At 44.5% G+C, this 23,242-nt stretch overlaps 1 protein-coding gene across 1 annotated transcript in view; it reads right to left on the bottom strand.

Annotated features, from left to right (window-relative positions):
• Nucleotides 1–23,242, bottom strand: part of Rhce (Rh blood group CcEe antigens) — a 41,035-nt gene that overhangs the window by 10,870 nt on the left and 6,923 nt on the right. Inside the window, exons 2-8 of the mRNA XM_004850608.4 lie at nt 21,624–21,810; nt 17,834–17,984; nt 10,565–10,727; nt 9,657–9,823; nt 9,205–9,342; nt 6,941–7,068; nt 4,568–4,647 (exon numbers count right to left, since the gene is read on the bottom strand). Coding sequence (XP_004850665.1) covers nt 4,568–4,647; nt 6,941–7,068; nt 9,205–9,342; nt 9,657–9,823; nt 10,565–10,727; nt 17,834–17,984; nt 21,624–21,810 — 1,014 coding nt within the window. The remainder of the gene's footprint in view (nt 1–4,567; nt 4,648–6,940; nt 7,069–9,204; nt 9,343–9,656; nt 9,824–10,564; nt 10,728–17,833; nt 17,985–21,623; nt 21,811–23,242) is intronic.

Below are 23,242 nucleotides of genomic sequence, written 5' to 3'. Positions count from 1 at the left end.
CCATAGTGCAATAAAATTGGAGGTCAATAACATAAGAAACCACAAAACCCCCACAAACCCATGGAAATTGAATAACACCCTCCTGAACAACCAATGGGTCACAGAGGAAATTAAAGAAGAAATTAGACAGTTTCTACAAGTAAATGACAATGTCAGTACAACATACAGGAATCTATGGAACACAATGCAGAAAATTTTTTCTATCCAGAAAATTCATAGCAGTGAATGCCTATATTAGGAAAACAGAGAGAACTCAATTAAATAACCTAATGAAGAACCTCAAGCTCCTAGAAAAAGAAAAGCATAACAAACCCAAAGCTCATACAAGAGAGGAAATGATAAAGATCAGAGCAGAAATCAATGCAATGGAGACTAAGAGAATGATACAAAAAATTAATGAGTCAAAGCATTGGTTTTTCAAAAGAATAAATAAAATCAATAAACCTTTAGCCAAACTTATCAAAAAAAAGGAAAGAAAGGGCTCAAATCCATGCAATTAAGGACGATAAAGGTGAAAAAAAAAACGATAAAGGTGAAGTCACAACAGACTCAGCAGAAATCCAGAGGATTATCAATACCTACTTCGAGAACCTGTACTCTAATAAAATGGAAAACACAGAAGAAATGGACAGATTCCTAGATACATACGAATTGCCAAAGTTAAATGAAGAAGATAGAGAAATTCTAAACACCCCAATTACAATGAGTGAAATTGAAAATGTAATGAAAAATTTACCAACAAAGAAAACCCCAGGTGCTGATGGATTCACTCCTTAATTCTACAAGACATTTAAAGAAGAACTCTTGCTAGTACTCTTTAAACTCATCAAGGAAATTGCAAGGGAAGCAAGGCTTCCAAATTCATTCCTGGAAGCAAGTGTTACTTTGATTCTAAAACCAGGGAAAGACCCAACCCAAAAAGAGAGCTACAGGCCAATCTCCCTAATGAAGATAGATGCAAAAATCCTCAATAAGATACTGGCAAACAGAATACAGAGTGTCATCAAGAAGGTCATACACCCTGACCAAGTTGGATTTATCCCAGGGATGCAAGGATGGTTCAACATTTGTAAATCAATAAACATAATACTCTATATTAACAGTCAAGGACAAAAACCATATGATCATATCAATAGATGCAGAAAAGGCATTTGACAAAATCCAACAGCATTCATGATAAAAACCCTACAGAAAATTGGAATACAAGGTCTTTATCTCAACCTGATTGAGGCTTTCTATGAAAAGCCAATAGCCAACATCATATTAAATGGTCACAAACTGAAAACTTTCATGCTAAAATCAGGAACAAGACAAGGACGCCCACTATCACCACTCCTGTTTAACATAGTTCTGGAAATATTAGCCACAGCCATTAGAAAAGAGAAAGAAATAAAAAGAATAAAGATAGGAAAGGAAGAAGTTAAACTGTCATTATTTGCTGATGATATGATACTTTACACAGAAGTCACAAAAAACTCAGCCAAAAGACTTCTAGACCTAATTGACAGATTCAGTAGAGTAGCTGGATAGAAGGTCAACACTCAAAAAACAACAGCCTTATACACAAATAGACTCACTGAGAGAGAAAGTCAGGAAACAATTCCTTTTACAATAGCATCCAAAAAATGAAATATCTATGAATCAACCTAACAAAGGAAGCAAAAGACCTCTACACTGAAAACTACAGCACTCTGAAAAAGGAGATCGAGAAGGATAGAAGAAAATGGAAAGATATCCCTTGTTCCTGGGTAGGAAGAACCAATATAGTGAAAATGGCCATACTTCCAAAACTACTATATAGATTTAATGCAATGCCAATTGAAATTCCAACAATATACTTCACAGAACTAGAGAAAACAATCCAAAAATTCATTTGGAACCAGAAGAGACCTAGAATAGAGAAAGCAATTCTAAGCAATAGAGACATGGCTGGGGGTATCACAATCCCCAACTTGAAACTATACTACAAAGATACTGTGATAAAAACAGCATGGTACTGGCAAAAAAAACAGACCCGAGGATCAGTGGAATAGATTAGAAGATGCAGAAACAACTTCAGACATACTCAGCCACCTCATCTTTGACAAAGGAGCCAACCAGCCTCATTGGAGGAAAGATAGCCTATTTAATAAATGGTTTTGGAAAAACTGGATTTCAACCTGGCAAAGATTAAAACTAGACCCATACCTATCACCATGCACTAAACTCAGATCAAAGTGGATTAAATATTAAGACAGAAACACTAAACTTGCTGGAAGGTAAGTTAGGTAGAACTCCTGAAGACATTGACATAGGAAAAGACTTCATGAACAAAACCTCAGTAGCATGGGAACTAGCAGAAAGAATCAACAACTGGGATCTCATCTTATTAAAAAGCTTCTGCACTGCAAGAGAAACCACTAACAGAGCTAAGAGACAACCTACAATGTGGGAAAAAAATTTTAGCAGCTGTACCTCAGACAAAGGTCTACTATCTAGAATATATAAAGAATCGAAAAAAATCAGGCCCCCCAAATTCAAAGATCCAATTCAAAAATGGGCATCTGAAATGAACAGACATTTCTCAGATAAAGAAGTAAAAGCAGCCAATAACAATATGAAAAAATGTTCAACATCACTGGTCATTCGAGAGATGCAGATGAGAACAACACTGAGATTCTACCTCACCCCAGAAAGAATGGCTGCTATCAAGAAATCAACCAATAACAAATGCTGGTGGGGTTGTGGGGAGAAAGGAAGCCTTCTCCATTGTTGGTGGGAGTGCAGACTGGTGCAACCACTGTGGAAATCAGTATGGAGATACTGTAAAAAACTAGGCTTAGAGGTCCCACTCAACCCAACTATCCCCCTGCTGGGGATCTTCCCCAAAGAAAAGAATCATACCACAGTGATACATGTGCACCCATGTTTATAGCAGCACAGTTTGTAATAGCTAAAGCTTGGAAACAGCCCAAGTGCCCATCAACTGGAAACTGAATAAAGAAGATGTGGTTTTTTTATAAAATGGAGTACTGCTCAGCCATAAAGAGAAACTAGAGACATTTATAGCTAAATGGATGCATACTGAGGCCATACTCTTAAGTGAAATAAATAGGACACACATGTGTAAATACTGAATAGTTTCTCTAGTGTGAGAAACTGAAAGTGTGAATAAGGATTAAAATGATTGAAATGAATAATTGATAATTTGAAATAGGAAAAGGTCCAAAGGTGTTGGGGTGGTGGGAGGGGAAGGGGAAAGGAAAGAAGGGAAAGGAAAAATTATGAGAAAAGAAAAAAAATGGAAACGAAATCTATGTAAATAGGGAAGGGTGGAGGGGGTGAAGGGCACACGGGTAATGGGGCAAAAAATAAGAACCAAGATTCATCATGTACAGGTACAAGCATCCAATGATAAATGTAAATGTATTGTATACCTAAAATGTACTAATAAAAAAATTTAAAAGAAAAAAAATCAGAACCATCACTAGGAATATCCATTATTGAAACATGCCTTGTATCATAGAGAAGTTACATCTCAGCTCAGAGTTCTGGCCTGTTCACTAAACAGTCTGAGCTTCTTGTGTTCTTGGGTCCGGTTTTAAGATTTTTTTCACCTCTGTTAAGCTCTCTGCCTACCCTTTTAAATTCTACCAGTGTGTGTTACCTATGGAAACTTAAGCCACCTCTGATCTGCTATTTCTAATCTATTTGAACTGGAAAACCTAATAACTACACTCAGTAGGACTGTTTCTTAAATAAGTGTGGTCGTCTACTAATAAATTAAATGCTTGGCTTTTGGGGGTCAGTTTGGTGTTATTTTGTTGCTTCTAAGATTATTGCCCCCATCTGTTGTCCAGATTTGTTCGTTTTTTTGTTTATTTTGTTGTGGTGGTGGTGTTTGTTTTTGAAGTGCTAAGGATCGAATCCAGGGCCTCACACATGCTAGGCCAGTACTCTGCTGTTGAGCCACATCCTCACCCCTACCTAGTTGTTTTTTGTTTTGGGTTTTTTGTTGTTGTTGTTGGTACCAGGGATCAAACTCGGGTCCTTGAGCTTGGGGGAGCAGGCGGAAGCACTGTGCTAAATCCCCAGCCCTTGTTTTTTGTTTTCATTTTTATGGGACTGGAGGTTGAACTCAGGACTTTTACACTGAACTGCATTCCCAACCTTGTTTTATTTTTTGAGACAAGGTCTCACTAAGTTATTAACTTGCCCAGGCTGGGCTAGAAATTTGATCTTCCTGTGTCAGCCTCCCAAAGTTCTGGGATTACAGGTGTGCACCACCATGCCCAGCCCACGTTGTTTTTAACCACCCTAATGTCCCCAATGGCAGAAGTATCATGTAAAGAGGAAAGCTCATTAAGGAAAGGCTGCAGGTGGCCCCTAAAGGCCTTTTCAATTCTGAAATGATGTGATTCTATGTTTTTTTTAAAAGCAAGGTGTGAGCCCTTTGTGACATTGAGGTGGAGCTGATAGCATTGGTAAACAGGGAAGGGGACAGCACCTGCAAGGTCAGCCCACAACGTCCTCTGGGCCTAGCCCCGGGTCCAAGGCAGTGGCAGAAGAAGGGTGGTGTCACACTGACCTGTTAGGAGACCAGAGACCAGACCCATCGCCAAAGCAAAGCTGAGAGCCCCAGTGTCCATGAGCATCATGAAGCCAGTCCTAGAAACAACAAAGCACCAGGCTGTAGAGGTCATCAGGGATGAAAAGGACTGAGAGTATCAGTAGTACCACTGCAGGAGGGACTACAAGGAGACCAAGGGTCCTCTCCCCGGGGGTATGTCCCATGCAGACAGGCAGTGGGGGAGGCAGGAAGGGTCCCAAGATCCTGTTTGGCATATTTTAATCTTCAGACCCCAGGGATAATAAGATAGACCAGGAGGCAGAAGACCCAAGTTCAAGACTCAGCCTTGTTGTTGACTGGCTGCGTGATCCTGGCCAGTCGCTTAACCCCTCGGAGCCCAGTTTCCTCAGTAGCCAATTAAAGATGAAGGTATGGGCAAGACAAGGTATGGTTTGGCTATCAGAGCCATCTGCCCTGCCCTGCCCACTCCTACCTCTGGAAAGTACTTCCCGGTGCCCTTTCTCTCAGGGCCATCCAGAGCATCATTTGCAAAATTAAGCTATGTATTAAAGGGACCCTCGGTGCTGAGTGCGATTTTCCCAAGATTTAGCCTGTGCCTAGGCACTGCTACCCCTTCATTACAGCGCTATGGGTAATTGTACAAAATGAGTCCGTTTTTAAGCCTTTCCTCTTTCTTATTGCAACAGCACCACAGGCAGCTAGGCAGTTGGTATCCCCATTTTGAAGATAAAGCACAGCTCAGAGCCTGCAGAAGGACACTACCTTTTTCTCCTTCTTTCCTCCTCCTCCTCCTTCTTCCTTCCTCTTCCTCTTCCTTCTTTTGCAGTACTGGGGCTTGAACCCAGGGCCTTTGCACTGAGCTACATCCTCAGACTTTCTTACGATTTTTTTTTTTTTTTTTGAGAAAGGGTCTCACTATGTCATGAAGTTGTCCAGGTTGGGCTTTAACTTGTGATCCTCCTGCCCTCCTGCCTCACCTTCCCGAGTGTTGAGATTTCAGGCATGTACCACCACACCCAGCTCAAAAAAGATTCTTAAGGGCTGGGGATTTAGCTCAGTGGCACTGTACCTGCCCTGCAAGTACAAGGTCCTGAGTTCAATCCCTGCTACCTCTCCCCAAAAAAGACTCTTAAACTGGACATAAAACAGCTAAAATAAAGAGAACAGTGATGAATTGGACTACATTAAAATTAAGAACTTGTGTTATCAAAAGATATAAGAAAGTAAAAAGTAACTTACAAAAATAGGAGAACATAATATATATATAACAAAGGGCCTACATTTAGAATATATAAAGAATTCTTAGTTGGGCATGGTGGTGCATGCCTGTAATCCCAGCACTTGGGAGGCTGAGGCAGGAGGATCACTGCAAGTTTGAGGCCAGCCTGGCCTACATAGTGAGTTCAAGGCCAGCATGAACTGCACAGGAAGACCTTGTCTCAAAAAAAAAAAAATCTATAAGGAAAAGAACAACACAATAGAAAAATGCCCCAAAGAACTTGAACAGGCATTTCACAAGATATTCTTTCTTTTCTTTTTTTTTTTTTTGTAGCATTGCGGATGGAACACAGGACCTCATGCATGTTAGGCAAGTGCTGTACCACTGAGCTATATCTTCAGCCCATTTTTTAACCTTATTTTGATGAGATCAGGCATTCTCAGGGTGGTATGGCCATAGACTTTTACTTTAATTTGACACAGGGTCTTGCTGTGTTGCCTAGGCTATCCCCCTGCCTCAGCCTCCAGAACAGCTGGGATTACAGGTGCGTGCCACCACCAGCTACTATAGTGTTCCTTTTAATTAGTCATTAGGAGAATTAAAATTGAAGCAATAGGTTGATGGCTACATGAAGGCTTTTCCTATATTAATTTATTAAATTCTCTTAACCATATAGGACAGGCATCAAGCAGCCTTCCAACAACCCCAGGGACAGAGGCACCATCACTCTCTTCATTCACATTGGGGAAGCCAGGGCTGTGGCAGGTCAGTGGTGTCCCACCAGGCAGTGATGAGAACTGTTTCAAGACCAGCCTGACTCCACAGTACAAGCTCTCCACTTTGACCTCAACCACCATCGTGTACAAAACTGACCCAGTGAGCTTGAGGCTGATCTACCTGGCCTGTCTTCGTTTGTGCAGCTCAGGACTTTGTGCCTCTGCCCAGTAGATTAAGCAGCCGCTTTGGGGAAGAAATGGCCTGGAGGAGTGATAATGCCATACAAGGTGAGAATTTCTGAGTGAATCAGCCAACAAAAATTTGCTGAGGCCCTTACCAAGTGTCTGTCCCTAAACGCATTTCCCCTCCACAGGGATCTGGGGTCATTTGCTACCAAGCTACACAGGTGTGAAGGGCAGGGCCTAGCAACTCACCCAGGGTTTCCGGAGGCTTCAAGCACTATCAGCACAATGTAACTGAACCCTCCCAGCAGACCTGGCAAGCCAAAAGTGTAGTGCACGCCACTGGGGTCCTGAATCTCCAGCACGTGGTTAAAACACACCTGGGGACAAATGTCATTATGTGTAGATCTGCAAGTGAGACCCAAATTCCCTCTCCACCCTTTTCACAGATCTTTGGCATCCAAAACCACCAAAGGGGAGTAACATGAAGGTTTGCCCAAGAAGTCCTCCTCAGACTTGAACACGCACCACCGGGAAGCCATGTTACGGTCCAGAAAAGGAATCCATGGGGTGAGGCGGGGCCTCAGGTACTGCACTTCTAACAAGCTCCTAAGTGAGCCCATGCTATTGATCCACACTCTTAAGCAGCAGGGGTCTGGTCTAGGCACAATTCACATTCAAAGCTGATACTTCTGTGTTTGGGATGGAGACAGGGGCTATCCTGTGACAGAAGGATGTGTAGGACGTTTAACAGCATCCCTGGCTTCTACTTTCTAGATTCCAGTAGCACCCCACCTAATTGCAACAACCAAAAAGTCTCCAGATAGTATCAACTGTCCCTTGGGGTGGGGTGGAGTAAACACTGGTCTAGCCACATTTAAGTGCCATCATTAATAAAACATGGCTGATGAGATGAAAAGTCAGAAGAAAAATACCTGACTGCACCCAAGATGCTTTTTCAATGCTCCTTCTACCTGTTCCCTCAGTCAAATGCAAATTTCATTGTTCCCTCCTTAGAATCCTCATTGTCTTCAGAAAACAAACCCAGATTTCTCACTAGTCCAGAAGATAGGCCTGAGCACCGCCTATCTTTCCAGGCTGTGGTCCCACCAGGCTGGAGGGTGACCCCAAAGCTTTGGCCAGAATATCTCTCTGTTTCTTGGTTGGAACACATGCTTTCCTCATCAGTCTTTGTACACCCTGCTCCTTCTGCTTGGAATATATTTCCCACTTCCCTGCCTGGCTAATATAGCTTATCTGTCACTGCATGGCTTGGATGTCCTATGCTCTGGGAAGTATTTCCTGACTTGTCCTGGTCTAGCTTAGATGTGCTCCTGCAGCTGTTACCATACTGCCTTGTATTTATTTGTCCATTGCCTTCACTAAACTGTAGCTTGAGAAACAGGGTAAGTGTTAACATATTTGGTGAATAAATGAATGAATGAATGATCTTTGAGTAAAATCCCCTCCCTCTTCCCATGACAGAGTCAAAGAGAACTGAGGCACCAAGAAAGCAATGGACACTGAGTCAGATGGTAACTTGCCAGCATTCTTTGCTCTGTATGTCCTCCTTCATCTCAGGGGTTCAAAGCCAGAAGAGATAAAAGACATTTGTTCTCATTGTACAGATGAAAAGCAGACTGCCTTATCTTTGAGCAAATCAAACTGTTGGTAAATTCTTCTTTGAGTCTATACTGACTTCCTGAATATCCACCATTTATCCAAATTCAGCCTTCAAAAGTCTACTTGTTTTTCCTTCCAGTGCTATAAGATTTCTTGTCCCTAAATGTTTCTCTTAGAAGCACATTATAACCAGTTGGCTGTAATGGATGTTCTGGTATAATCAGTTGTGTATTAAAGGAAAACCCACTTGAAGAAGTAAGCCAATCAGAAATGGACATGACCTGGATCATCAGCCTGGCACTGTCTCCTCTTGGTGCTTATCCTTCCCTACCCCTCTACATGGCTCACTGGCAACAGACCTGAATGTGTGGCCTGCCCCTACACCCCAGTCCAAAATGACACATTTCCCAAATTAAGCCAAGGAGCCCCTTCTCCAGAGGATTTGGAATTGGCTACTTTCTTGAAGCAAAAGACCAATTCTCCTACTTGGTGCAGGAGAAGAGGCAACAGGTCTACAGAACCAGAGTAAATCAGATGTTCAGAAAGAGCAGAGACTTCTTAGCATTGCTCCACAAATTAGTCCCTGGCACCAGCCACTCCTAGGTTCCTAGCAGCACCTCTACCTTGGGTTCTATGATACCCTAGTTGCCTTACAACAAATTCCCTGTCATGCCCAAGCAAACTTGAATGGATCATCTTACTTGTTCCTCAGCACCGTAACAAATGCACCATCCATCTATAGTGGGTCCCTCATCAGACTTTGAAGCTGATCAGAGAAAGTGCCAACACCTACCTACCTAATGCAGCCCATGGCACCCATGATGGCCCACCATAAACCCAGGGTCCTATTGGTCTAAGCCAGAGGAGTGGGTATTAGTTGCCCAATTTCTCACCGACAGGCATCTGGCTCCCCCGATGGAGATCAGCCCAGCCAAAAGGCCCAGCACCATAGCAATCCAAGGAGAGGAAATCAGATGACATGAGGCACCCACAGCCACACCTCCTGCCAGTACCGCATTGTGGATATCAGTCTGCAAAGAAATAGCTTATGGATGAATGGAGTGAGGCGCAGAAAGGACATCATCCTGCCCAGAATTTCTCAACAAGCTGGTAGAGAAGCAACCCTGTAAAACCTTCCTACTTTACTGACCCTGAAACCATCACCCTCTCCTTGGTTGGGACCACATGACCTTCATCCTTGGGCTCAACTCACCCCCACCTCTCAGGTACAGGCAGCAGTCACCTGATTGGGAAACAGAACTGGCACTGGGGGCAGAAGGAGACATGAGTATGTGTATTAGGCCTGGCACACCCAAGTGCTGCCCAAGGGGTGGTCCCTTCTTACCACGTTGATCTTCCCTTGGTGGTGATTCAAGGCTGACACCGAGGTGGCTGTCACTGTGCTGACCGCAAGGGCGTAGTAGGTGTTGAACACAGCATTCTTTTTTTCATTTGGAAGGTCCAGCAGAGCAGAGTTGAAACTTGGCCAGAACATCCACAAGAACAGGGTCCCTGTGGGCCAGAGAGCACCGCTGGCCAGAGCCAAACTCTTGCTCCAAAGCCCTGAGCCTCCAGGGGCTTCAGAGGAGGAGAATCCTACAGCTGGCTGGTCTCAGCATGGTCACTATGTAGCTGCATAGCTTGGGGCAAGTCATGTCTCCTCTCTGAATTTTCATGTTGGTGGGAACCAGCTTACATATTTTACAAGCAAGAACAATAAGGCCTAAGGATCTCAGGTCTCCTGACTCCAGTCTGTAATGGCCAAATGCTTATTTTTTTAAATCAATATACTGCTTTAACTGGGCCCTATGGGCTGATATTTATGCACCTACTGTTGGCTGTCTGATTCTCCTCCCAGCCTCTCCCAGTCATCTATACTCATCATTTTCGCCGCAGCTCTGCAAAATGCATTATTACTATTCTCTTTCTACCCCTGTGCTTACTCATAGACCCTGCTTTCTTCATTTTTCTACTTTCCTGTTTTCAGCTGAGGACCAAAGGATTGGATATATGTATTCAGACTCAAACAAAAGAAGTCTCTCCTGCCGATGGCATATTAATGAAGAGGGGTCCCTAGAAGGAAATGTTTAATCCAAAGATATGAATTCAACAGACATTCCTGCAGATAAAGGGCCCTATGGAAAGATTCCAGGCACTTGGGGAAGAGGGTAATGGACAGACTTTTCAGTGGGACATTTTCTGGACCTCTTGGCTCTGCCCTAGCAGGAGACCACCCCCCCACCTTGTCCTTACCCAGCATGGCAAACAGACTGGGGCTCGTGGCCATCTGAACTTTCTCTGCCTGCACTTCCTTCTTTGCTTCCTTGGGAAGAGAGCTTGAGAGGCACCAAGCCGAAGTCAGTCCAAAATAGGCTGCAAACACATGGATGTGCGTCATGCTTCTGTGGTCATCCATCTGCATTGAAAGGTAGTAGGAGCCATGAGTGTCCACTCTGCCCCCGTCAGCCCTGACGTTCCTGTGAGAAAGCTCTGTGCTTCATGTAGGAGGCTTGACTTGAAGGCATGAGACCGATCCAGAGCTGATCCAGCCCAGCAGCCAGCGTTCCCCTTCAGAGGAGCCCAAGAGCAACTGGGGGTGACCTCATGGTCTTTATCAGTAGCTCCTACTTGCTGTTGACTGAGGTTCACTTAAATTGGGCAAAAAGCCACATAGACACACACCTACTTTTCAGCAGAATTTCAACTCTGCATGGAGTGATGAACAATATAAACTCTGTGATGTGAAGCAGCCAGACTTCTTATAATACCAAACTCAAGACTTTAGTAAATTCTAGACACATGCTAATTTTGCTCCATGAATAGCAAGTTTAGCAATCCTTAAGAACTCACTTAGTGGGCTACTGGTAAAGGCTGTCATCTGTGCCTTCCAAAAATATTCAGAACTGGCAGAATTTGTACCACCACCCCACATTGGTTGAAGCCCCCATCACTGCTACCACAAATTCCTGCAATAAGTCTTGTTCTTGCTACAAGCCACAGGAAGGCCCTGCACAATCTGCTCTCACAGAGACCTCTCTGACCTCACCTCCTCCCTCACAGCACCCTTCTTTCCATGTTCTCCTCTCTCTTCCTCACTTGAAGTCTGACCAGCCAGGTCATCCAGCCTCTTAGAATGCTCTTCCTGCAACAGAGGCAGAACAAGGCCAGGGTGCAGGGAGTGTCTGCCCTGAGTGCAAGCAGCAAGGAGATGCATTGTCTGTGGAGGATTCCAAACTGTACTAAAGCCAATCAACAGTCCATCCATTTTAATTTTTCTGATGCAGGAGATTCAACCCAGGGCATTCACATTGAATTACATTCTCAGCCCTTTTTTTTTTTTTTTTTTTTTTTTTTTTTGCCTTGAGACAGGGTCTTGCTAAGTCACTAAGTTGTCCAGAATGGGCTCAAACTTTCCATCCTCCTGTCTCAGCCTCCCAGAGTGCTCGGATTACAGGCATGCACCGCCATACCCAGCTCCCTTCACTTTTTATTATTGTGATGTGTCAATACTTTTAAACACCACTGGCAATAAAGTACTCTGGGCAGATGCAATCTACTCACCTGCCCGGCTGCGGGATGTCCCTGTTCTCAGACACCCTGTAGGGTGTGCACTTGTCCTTCAGGTCTGTCCTCAAAAGTTATTTACTCATTGAAGCCTTCCTTGCCCGCTCTATCTAAAATTTTGTCACCTACTCCAACTCTTCCTATGTTCTTTCTCTGTTGCAGTTTTTCTCTGTAGTATTTGTCACTATCTAACATGCCAAATCCCTTACCTATTTTACTGTTTACTGGCAACTTTCCTTCTGGAATGGAAGTTCCATGAGAGTTGTAAATTGGCACTGCCACACGAGTTCCTGGTACATAATAGGTTCTAAATAAATCTTTGTGAAATGGCTGAATGATGCTTGTAAGGAGCCTTTGGTCATACGGAAAGATGCAGTCTATGTGTGAGAACTGAAAAATGGATTTTTAAAAGCTCCACGAGGGCCAGGGATTTAGCTCAGTGGTGCCACACCTGCCTGACAAGTGCAAGGTCCTGAGTTTGATCTGGGTGTTGGAGGGTGGGAAAGGATGCTCCATGAATACTGTTTTCTCCACTGACATGACTCTCATGCTGGCTCTAGTTCTCCCTGAGCCCTTCCAATGAGCAAACCCAGGCTAAAGCTTTAAGGACAGTGAACTCTCCAAATCAGTGGTAAACTTTTCCCAAACCAGTTAAACCAAGTTTAAGTTGAAGAGAGAAGAGATGGCATTAGAACAATGCAGCCTTTTAAACTGTTGGTTATAAAGACCATATCAAAATTTGAAAGGTTCTGCAGGGCATGGTGGTGCATGCCTGTAATCCCAGCACTTGGGAGGCTGAGGCAGAAGGGTCTCTGTGAGTTCAAGGCTACCCTGAGCTACACAGTGAGTTCAAGGCCAGCCTGAAATACATAGCAAGACCTTGTCTCAAAAAAAAAAAAAACAATTGAAAAGGTTTGTAGTGCACAGCTCACAGTGACTGTTTCCTCTCTCAGATGCACTCTGCTCCATTTCAGTACTGGGGATTGAACCCAGGACCTTCACACTAAGATACATCCCCAGTTCTTTTTTTATATTTTATTTTGAGACAGGGACTTACTACATTGCTAAATTGCCCAGCTGGTCTCGAACCCTCTTCTTGAAGGCCATCCATGTCTAACTGTGTGGACATCTTCCATGCCAGTCTCAGCTCTGGGACCCAAGTAGATGAACTACCCAATGGACTAATCAGATTCCCTCTCCCTGGACTCTAGAAAGGAAACCAAGAGAGAAGACGGCTCTTTCTGCAAGATGTGAGACCTAGAAATGAGGGAAAAAATGGAAAGGTTGGGGTGGAGAAGATATATTTTTCACTAAAGAGAAAGTTCATATGCAGAGAGGAATGGAGCCAGAAGGCGGAATTTTTTTTTTTTTTTTTTTTGGTACCAGGGATCAAACTCGGATCCTTGAGCTTGGAAGGCAGGTGGCAGAACCACTGAGATAAATCCCCGGCCCCCACCTGGGATCTTAAAGATTCTCATGCCATTCCAGCCCCTTCCTGAGTCTAGCCGCACATTTGGCCCTTGGAGGTCCTTATACTAAATTCCTCTCATTCTGCCTAAGAAATCCCTAGTGACATTTTCTTCCCTGGATCCAAGGAGTTGTGTTCAATCTTTACATTAAGCAGAGAGAAAAAGCAGAAAAGGGGAGTGTGCTACATGAATCTATGAGTCTATAGTGATATAAAGAAACAAATAGATGAGTGAAGGAATGGAGAAGAGAAAGCTCTTCCTTACAGAAGAATGCCAGCTAATGGTTATAAAAGGGAAGATGGAGTTAGAAAATCAATATTGGCCATAGTTGTAGTACTGATTGATTCAGGCTAGAATCAATGGATGCTAAACCAGGGAGTGAAAGTTTGATGAGAAATAAGATACTTCAGGAGATTATCTTCCCACAAGATGTTTATTAATTACAAAATGGAAGATAGAAACTTCTCAATGGAAAGAGCCTGGTAGAGTCACCTTAACCAAGTGATCAATGTGAACATGCCCGGTAATGGGACAAAGTGACAGCATGTCTCCTGATATGATGTATTGTATTAAAAGGACATGCATCACTTTTGTGGAATTCCTGCCCCTAATGCACACCCTTGATCTAACTATGAGGAAATGGTAGACAAGCCCAGATTCTGCAAGCTATCTAGCTTATAATTTCAAAATATGTCAAGGCCGTGAAAGATAAGAGAGCTAACAAACTGGCCCAGATGGATGGTTTTAAAAAGAGTTGAGAACTAAATGCAAAGGGTTGTTCAGGATCAGAATCCTGCTAGACAGGATATTATTAGAATGGCAAGTAGAATTTGAATGCGGTAATAATATTGTTTCAATGTTAATTTCTTCATTTTGTTAACTGAACAATGCTTATATAAGAGAATGCCTGCTTTAAGGAAATATCCTGAAGTATTTTGAAGTTAAAGGAAAGTCAAAGATACAGATCTCTTGTTTCCTCTCCAAGCATCTCCAGCCACTTTGAAGAACGGACCATCACAGCTGACCTGGCTATACTGATCCGGCTGCTTCCTGGTTTCAAAGATATCAGTACCTGCCCTTTGGTATCTCTCCATCACTTTTTTTTTCTTTTTTCTTTTTTGCGGTACAGGGGATCAAACTCAGGACTTGTGCTTACAAGGCAGGCATGGTGCCACTGAGCTAAATCCCCGGCCCTCCATCACTTTTCTGAAGCATCATGTTGGTCTGTCCAGCTCCTCCCCTCTCTGTTCCTTGACCCTCTCTCCTGTGTTACAGTTCTGCCACCCACATCTGCCATCAAACCTTAGACCTGTCATACCAGTAAATGGGCCTCCTCCAAAATGCCACCAGTAGCAACCACCAGGTCCTGTCTGTCCAGCTCACTTCCCTATATCCTCACTTCAACACCAGTCAACTGAGACTGATGATGATGCAGAGGATGGAAAATGTGGCACTGCCATGGCATGCACCCAGTACTAGGGACTGTCCCCAGTTCTTGATCCACTTGTTGAATCCTCATAACAGATCTAGGTATGGGCATTGTTAGTATCTCCATTCTACACATAGGGAAATCAGAGAACAGAGTAACTAAGGCACCTGAGATTAACAGCTGAGGTTAACTCAGCTGTTGCAGGTTGAACTGAGATTTGAATCCAGGCCAACTGGATACAGAATCAGAAGAAGGTTCCCCATTCCTACTATCCATTGTCACATTCTCACTCCTTCTGATTCCATGGCTCTCTGTGATATTTCTTCCCTTGCAGACAGCCCCTTAGTCTCTCTTGTTCTCTGGGTTCTCTCTGAGCACTACCCCAGGCTGGTCACATTCGGCCCTCTGCTTCTTCCATGCCTGCACAGGAGCAGCTGTACATAGGCTTGGGCACTGGTGCACATTCTGTATCTACATGACCTCAACCCCCAGAAGGCCCTGATGCCAGCCTGCAGCCTGTGGCACCTCTCTGGTCTGCTCACTCTCCTCTACTCCTATAGCTTGCCATTTCTCATCTTCCCTCCCCTCGCTAAGGCTCCTGACTTAGCATTGTGTTTCTCCAAGAAAATACAAACCATAAGTAAAGAATTTTCTCCCTGCAAGAGAATGGCGAGTGTCATCCAGTAGAAAGGCAGGCTCATAAAAACATTAATGTGTTCTCATCCATGTTATTAACTGGATCCAGTATCATACAACTTCTGGCTCTTTCCCAAACTCAAAATGACAATGAAAGGTAAATGTTTTGAATTGATTCATGTTATGGCTTGTGTCTAGATGTCCCCCCAAAGCCTCATGTGGTCATAGGTGGGGCTTTTTCAGAGGTGGCTGGATCTAGAGTGTGTGATGCTGGAGTTGATTCATGGTACAATGGTAGGATTAAGGGCACTAGGATTGAAGGTGTGAGTGCTACCTGCCCTAAGTATCCTGGATAAGATATAAGGAATAGAAAGAGCTGTGGTCGTTCCTTGTTTGCTTTGCTACCTTCTGCCTGCCATGAACTGTTTCTCCTGTCGATGCCCGTCTGCCGTGCCACCCTGCCTTGGAGCCAGCCGACTATGGACTGGACCCTCTACACACTGTGAGCCAACTAAACCTTTCCCCTTTAGCTTTGGGCGTTGAGTATTTTGTCTCAGCAATGAGAAAAGTAACTAACACAATTCAGGACATCGAGACAGCCATGACAGTGCAACTAAAGACACAATGAAGGATTTCCAGAACTACTTCAGAAAGTGCCAAGAAAAATGGGATAAGTGCGTTTGAAGTAAGCGAGAGTATTTTGAGAAAGATTAATGGCATTCGATTTTTAAAAATTGAAACATTCATTATCTTTTCCTTGCACACTTTGTAGTCTACCCCCAAATACTCCATTTCACCAAGCAGCACTCCCATCCACCCAGTTAGCCCACATCAAAACCCTGGAGTCAGTTTTGACCTTTGTCTTTCTCTCACACCCCATGTAAAATCTATTGGCAAACCTGTTGATTTTTCCCTTCAAAATGCAGCCAAAACCCAGTCCCCCCACATCCACAGCTGACAACCCAGTCAAGTTCTGGCTCCTTCCAATGGACCCCTCTCGGGTTTCCAATACATAACTCTTTCTTGCCCCTCCGATCTTTTCTGAACCCAGTGGTCTGCATGTTCCTTTTAAAATTGCAGATCACGTGGCATTACATCTCTCCTCTGCTCAAAACCCCAATACTTGCATTTTTCAAAGTAATACCCAAAGTCCTTACTGGGGGACACCAAACCACAGTAGAGGCCTCATGCCTTGTTCTTTTTTTTTTTTTTTTTTTTTTTTTTGGTACCAGGGATCAAACTCAGGACTTTGCGCTTGTGAGGCAGGTGGCAGAACCACTGAGCTAAATCCCCAGCCCTCATGCCTTGTTCTTTTTGAATTCATACATTATTTTATTGAATTAATCAATTACTCCTCCAAATCCTGGGAAGTCCGAATGTTACCTCAAATGGAAAGGCTGAAGCTCCAAGAAGTCACATTGCCCCCGTGGGGACTCTGGTAGGGACAGAGCTAGGATACAAACCTCAGTCTTGGAAACCAAGCCTAGTAATCTTTCTCCTAAAGCAGGTCGGGATACTGAGATCTCACATGGGCTGTGCTGCTATCCTGCTGGGTGATTTGGAGGCAGGATTTTGTTAAATTTCCCAGACTAGGCTCAAACTTGGAATCCTCCTGCCTTATCCTGAAATCACAGGCATGTGTCACCAAGCCGGTCCAAACCTAGTCTTGACAGTGTCTCCCATTGAAGATCACAGAGGTCACTACTGACACACTGTGACTGGTTTAAAAGAAGATACCCCAAGCAACTTGCTGGAATCACTGCCAGCAGGGCTCTGGGAACTCATTCTGTTTTCACACTTTATATACATACCATAATTACCTTGTAACTGACACAGTCCCACAGGCTCATAGTTTGGAAGTTAAAGTACTGATTAAAATTCAGCATAGACCACTTTTTCTCAACCCAATTTGGGCCTGTCTTTGTTTTGTTTTGTTTTGTTTTGAGTTTAAGTGGTTTTTCTTTTGTTTTGTTTTGTTTTGGTACCTGGGATCGAACTCGGGTCCTTGTGCTTGCACAGCAGGCAGCGAAACCACTCAGCTAAATCCCCAGCCCTAAATGACTTTCATTCTTTTTTTTTTGGTACCGGGGATTGAAATCAGGACCTTGCACTTGCAAGGCAGGCAGCGGCACCACTGAGCTAAATCCCCGGCCCTGTTTTGTTTTATTTTGAGATGGAGTCTCACTGTGCAGTTCAGGCTGGCCTTGAACTCACTATGTAGCCCAGGCTGGCCTTGAACTCATGACGATCCTTCTGCCTCAGCCTCCCAATCCTGCTGGAACTACAGGTGTGCACCACCACACCTGGCTCTGTCTTTGTTTTTAAAACCCCAAATCTTTACCCCAAGGAAGCAGTGGGCACCCTCCCTCCCTGTTTCTCACCCCTCTTCTCCCAATTCCCCCCTCACAGTCCCCCATGACTCACTTTGAAGACTTGCTTGTAGGTCAACCTCACGGCACCAAAGGCTGTCACCTCCACCAGCGCCATTACTGCCAGTTGCACCAAGTTGGCCCTCCCCAGGACAGCACCTGCTGAGATCAGCACTGACATGGCACTCATGGTGGCCAATCGGATACTGGTGGAGAGAGGGAGAGCCAAGTGACCAGGAAAAAAGACGCTTCTCATTCATTCACTTGCTCCTCCCACCAACACCTTCTGCCTGCCCCTGCTGAAGGCATGAAGGACAAGAAGACCAGGTTTCTACCACTAGAAAGGCTGCTCTACAGTCCCAAGAGTCCTTCATCCTGTCCCATACCAGGGTAGCATCTGTGCTCTGAGGTACAGCTTTGCACACACTCATCCTACTGAAGCCACTTCAAGGCTTTCACATATATGTCACTGAGTTAAGGTCTCGTTCTGGGATCTGACACCTGGGATTCTGCCCAGTGCCCTTCTTATCTGTCCTCACTGCTCACAGATGCTCACTAGAGGGCGCTTTGCACCTGCTGGCCTGCCTGCTACTCGGTCACCTGGCGACTTCATCTTCCCGCCTTTTCCTGGTGGTGGAAAGAGACAAGTTTGGAAAAGTATAAGCCTGCCTTCCTCTCCCGGCTTTGCCACCTGAGCAGCTATTTCATCTCACTCTGCCTGTTTCCCCTTCTGCAAAATAAGAATGATAAGCCTACTTATCTCATAGTGGTGGGTGGGGATTTGAAGGAACAGTCTCTGAATATGTGTATTTAGCACCTAAACAGGCACGAAGAACTCATCATGAATAGAAGCTGGCATCATGAACACTGTCATGTCAGTAGTCCCTTTCTTCCTTTGACAAATGAGCTTGGAGCATTCTCAGTGTGGGGATTCAGGAAGAGAAAATCTTTTCTTTTTCATTTGAGACAGGGTCTTGCTGTGTAGTCTACACTGTCCTTGAGCTTGCTGCGTAGCTCAGCCTGGCTCTGAACTAGTGACCCTGCTACTGCAGCCTCCCAAGTGCTGGGACTGCAGGTGTGTACCACCACACTGGCTGAGAAAGCCATTTTTTGACATCTGGGGAGCTAGGACTTTTCCGACATATGCCTGTTAAGAACGTCTGTGCTGTGTCACAAAGTAGAAGGGTTCCCTGGAATGAGACATCAGTGCCAACTGGACTCCTCAGACTTTCCTGAGGAGGTGGCAATGAACTGGATAGTCCACTTTCCCTTGAGCATCTGGGACTTCACAATGCTGCTATGACAACCACAGTACCTATGATAAAAACAATGTGCAACAGGCTTGTAATTACATCACCACATTTAAATGTTGATGCTCTGAGAAACCCTCTATGAAATGGCACAGGGTTACTATGCAATTCCCCTTTTGCAGAAGAATACACTAAGTCTAGAAGAATTGACAGTTTGGGTAATGACCACCCTGCCATCTGATGACAAATGTGAGGTTCAAACCCAGTGGGCCTGGATCCCACATCTGTGCTCTGAAGTCTGGACACAGATTCCCTGGTGTTTGTTGCCAGTACAATTCCTGCTTAAGACTCAAGGACTTCTGAGGGAAGGTCAGAAAAGGAAGAGGGTATGGGGGGGTCTTACAGGGACCAGGAATTATTCAGAATAAGGTTTCATTCCACATTTCATCATGTCACACAGGCTGCGTCTCTTAAATGAGTGCTCATTTCACTGACAAAAGCTGTGTGATATTGGGCAAGTTACTTAACCACTCTGCCTCTGTGCCTCAGTTCCTAGAACATGGAACAATGCCTCTGGAGCTGTTGTCAGGGCAAAACAAGTTAATACATGTAAAGTGCAGTAGAGGGGTTGGTTATTGCTATCTTCAACTAGACAGAGTCCTCTGAAACTTTTAAAAATAAAATTTAAAATATCACTCAGGGCTGAGGCTATAGCTCAGTAGTACAGTGCTGGTCTAAGTGTGTGTAAGGCCTGAGTTGATCCCCAGCCCGCAAATAAAATAAAATTCATTTAGAGTTCTTCTTACTTTCATTTCATTTCTTGTTTCAATAATCATTTACTAAATTCTTCCTTTATGAAGAAACAAAGAAGGGCAAAGCTCTATAAGAGAAGTGCCTGGCCTGCAGGTTCTCACGGAAGAGCCAATTCAGTGCCAGGTCAGGTGGCACAGTTTTGAGTGAGCAAGGGACAGATGGAGGCCTGGGCACCGCCCATTACCCCAGCCTGTCAGTCAGGAGGGAGCCCACTGTTCAAACCTGGAAAGCTGCTGGGGGTGGCTGTCACAGCTGTGAGGACCCAGGTGGTCTGGGTGGGCCAGGGGCACTTGCTTAGGCTGCCAATGGCTCCTTTTTGTTTTCCTGGACTGAGTCAGAAGAGATCAGCCCTGCTGTGCCTCCTGCTTGGGCCTGCTAAGGTTCAGAAGGCTGCTAGTTTGTGTGACCTTAGGCCACCAGACCAGGGCCACTACTGTCAGAATCCCTCCAGAGTTCCCCTTGGCACTTTCTAGGTAGATACCAGGGGTTAGTCAATCCCTGTAAGGCTTAGCTCTAAAAGTTTTAAAAAGAAAACATGTGGAAAGTTCCCCCAACCCCCTGCCACTGAGAAGCTGATTAGACTGTGTTTCATTTCATGAGCACTCTGGAGTCCGTGGGAAAGGTTACAGTCATTAAAAGCTATCTCTACCACTTAACTGTGTGAGTTTGGCCAAGTCCCTTACCCTCTCTGAGCCTTCATTTCCTTACCTATATTTGAGGTTGAACCCCTACCTGAAAGGGTTAAACAAAATATCTGTAAAATATCTAGCACAGTGCCTGGCTCACAGAAAGTTGTTCAATGGCAGTGCCTCAGAGGCTTTGGGGGTTACCATTGTCTGGGCAGGATAGAAATTCAAATTTGGATAAAAGCTCTTAAGAGGAAATGTTACTTAGTTCCTCTTATCAAATGCCTTTTTAAAGTATGTAGAATAATCACTCAGATTAACCCAGGGAACATTTACTGACCACATAGGCTACTTTGTAGCTCTTCCTCCTCAATACCCACTCGTTACCCAGGTAACCACTATGCTGACTCCTAGTATCATGGTTTGGTTTAGTTTTTCAAGTTTGTAGCATCTCCAGGCATGGCTGGATGGCTGGTTCTCATCCACCATCATCTGAGGACTGACAGTCCTTTCTTTTTTTGAGGAGATGGTCTCTCCTGGTGTGGCATTTCTGTTTCTTTTGATCTATTCTCTCTCCCTCTCTTTTTCTGTGTGTGTGTGTGTGTGTGTGTGTGTGTGTGTGTGTGTGTGTGTGTGTGTGTATGTTATGCTGGGAATTGAATCCAGGCCCTTGTACATGTTAGGCAAACATTCTGCCACTAAGTTACACCTCAACCTTTTATATTTTATTTTGAAACAGGGCCATGCCAGGCTGCCCAGGCTGGCCTCAAACTTGGGATCCTCTGTCTCAGCCTCCGGGGTAGTTGGGATTATAAGCATAAACCACTGCATCCAGCTCTTTCTTAATGTTATACAAACCTATGTTGATTGTGTAGCTTTATAAAAGTAATAATCGATAGTAAAAAACTGTGAAAGAAGCAGAGAGGGCTGTAGATCTGGAGGTGTTGTGATACCACCCAGCTGAGGTGTCAGAAAAAATCTGAGATGCCCAGTTAAATTTGAATATTAGATAAACAATGAATAATCTTTTAGAAGTATGTCCTAAATATTGTATGGCATTTTTGCTAGCGAGAGAGGAAAATAATCCCAACTCTTTTAGAACTCCATGGACCCCGTGTCTTCAATGACCCAAAGCAACCCAGCTACCATTGGTCACCTGGACAGTTTGATGGTCACCTTCCCGTGAAAGGGTTGGCTCAGGAAGCCATCCAGCAGGACTGCCCACTGCACACCAAGGGCCAGCGTGAAGAGGTTGAAGGCCACACTGCTCCAGCCATGTCTCCGCAAGTATGAAGTGAGGAAGCCCAAGCCAAGGGCCGCCATGATGGTAAAATCCTGGAGGGCTGCTCAAGGAGGAAAAAGGCCAAGGAAAAGAGGAAGCAGATAAGAGAGAGGGAATATGAAATGAGAATTCATAGAATGGCAGCTAGAAGGGACATTTGAGGTCATCTAAAGTACTTGGTCAAGTTACTTTGTTTCTTTGGGCTTCATTTTTTTCTTCTGAACAATGAGGATAGCACACCCATACCAGAGGGTTGAGGTGAGAATTAGGTGAGCTAATGCTGGCTAAGCACTTCAGAAAAGGTCCATTGTGAGTGCTCAGGAAATGCAGCAATTATTGTTATTAATAAGCACAATGGCATGAGCAAGCGTAGGGCATCAGGATCTATGCTGAACACATAGTTGACACTCAGGAGAGGTAATTGCTGGCTCTGATTGGGGATCGGGTTCAAATCCCTGGCCATGCTCTTGAGAAAATAAAGCCACAGCAGCTGAGTGACTTGGCCCGGATCACAGAGAAAAGAGGAAGCAGAAGCAGGCCCAGAGCTCCTGTTGGCAGAAAACAGCTCTCTCCCTTAGCCACCTGCTTCTAGGGACCTGGTGGGCCAGCAGAACACACCAGGGCCACCTGAATTGCCCTCACTTTTCCTGGCCTCAGAGCCTGAGGAGGGACCGCTGAGGCAGGTGACTGGAAAAGTCATATCTGATGGCAGGGAAAGCCCAGCAGAAGGGAAAGGGGAGCACTACTTTGGTTTTACTCCAGTTTTTTTGTTTCTTTGGTATCAGGAATCGAACTTGGGACCTTGTGCTTGTGAGGCAGGCGCTGGAACCACTGAGCTAAATCCCTAGCCCTGACCCCAATTTTGAGAAATAGTTAGCAGCTTGCACTCAACAATGAACAAACATGAATGCAGATGAGGGCACTAGTGGTATGGTCTTGATCTAATATTCAACCTTTCTGAGCTTTAATAACAGCCTAGATTTATTAAGTGTTTACCATGTGCTAACCGTGTTTTAATTACTTTACACAGACCAGACCATCTTCTTTTGTCTTTGCAACCAACCTTTGAGGCAGGTGCAGTGACTATCACCATCTTACAGATGTGCAAACCAAGGCCTAGTGGAATGAGTAATTTGGCCTCGTTGGTAGAGCCAGTATTTTTGTGTGTGTGTGGTGGGGGGTTACTGAGGACTGAATGCAGGCCCTTCACACTGAACTACACCTCCAGCCCCATTTTTTCATTTTTATTTTGAGATAGGGTTGTGCTAAGTTGTTAACTTGCCCAGGCTGGGTTAGAACTTGCGATCCTCCTGTCTCAGTCTCCCAGAGTGCTGAGGTTGCAGACATGCACCACCATACATGGCTAGAGCCAGGATTTTAACCTACACAGTCTCGTGGAGCTGTGCCTTTGATCTCCACACTCCCCGTCTCTGCCCTGTTCCTGTTTGCCTCTTGAATGGGAAAATAATCACACTCCCTCATCAGGGGGCCAG

The sequence above is a fragment of the Heterocephalus glaber genome, unplaced genomic scaffold, assembly GCF_053883595.1.
Source record: "Heterocephalus glaber isolate CG9 unplaced genomic scaffold, H.glaber_assembly_v1.0 deba00001452, whole genome shotgun sequence".
Classification (NCBI taxonomy): domain Eukaryota; kingdom Metazoa; phylum Chordata; class Mammalia; order Rodentia; family Bathyergidae; genus Heterocephalus; species Heterocephalus glaber.
This window is presented reverse-complemented; position numbering and strand designations above follow the sequence as displayed.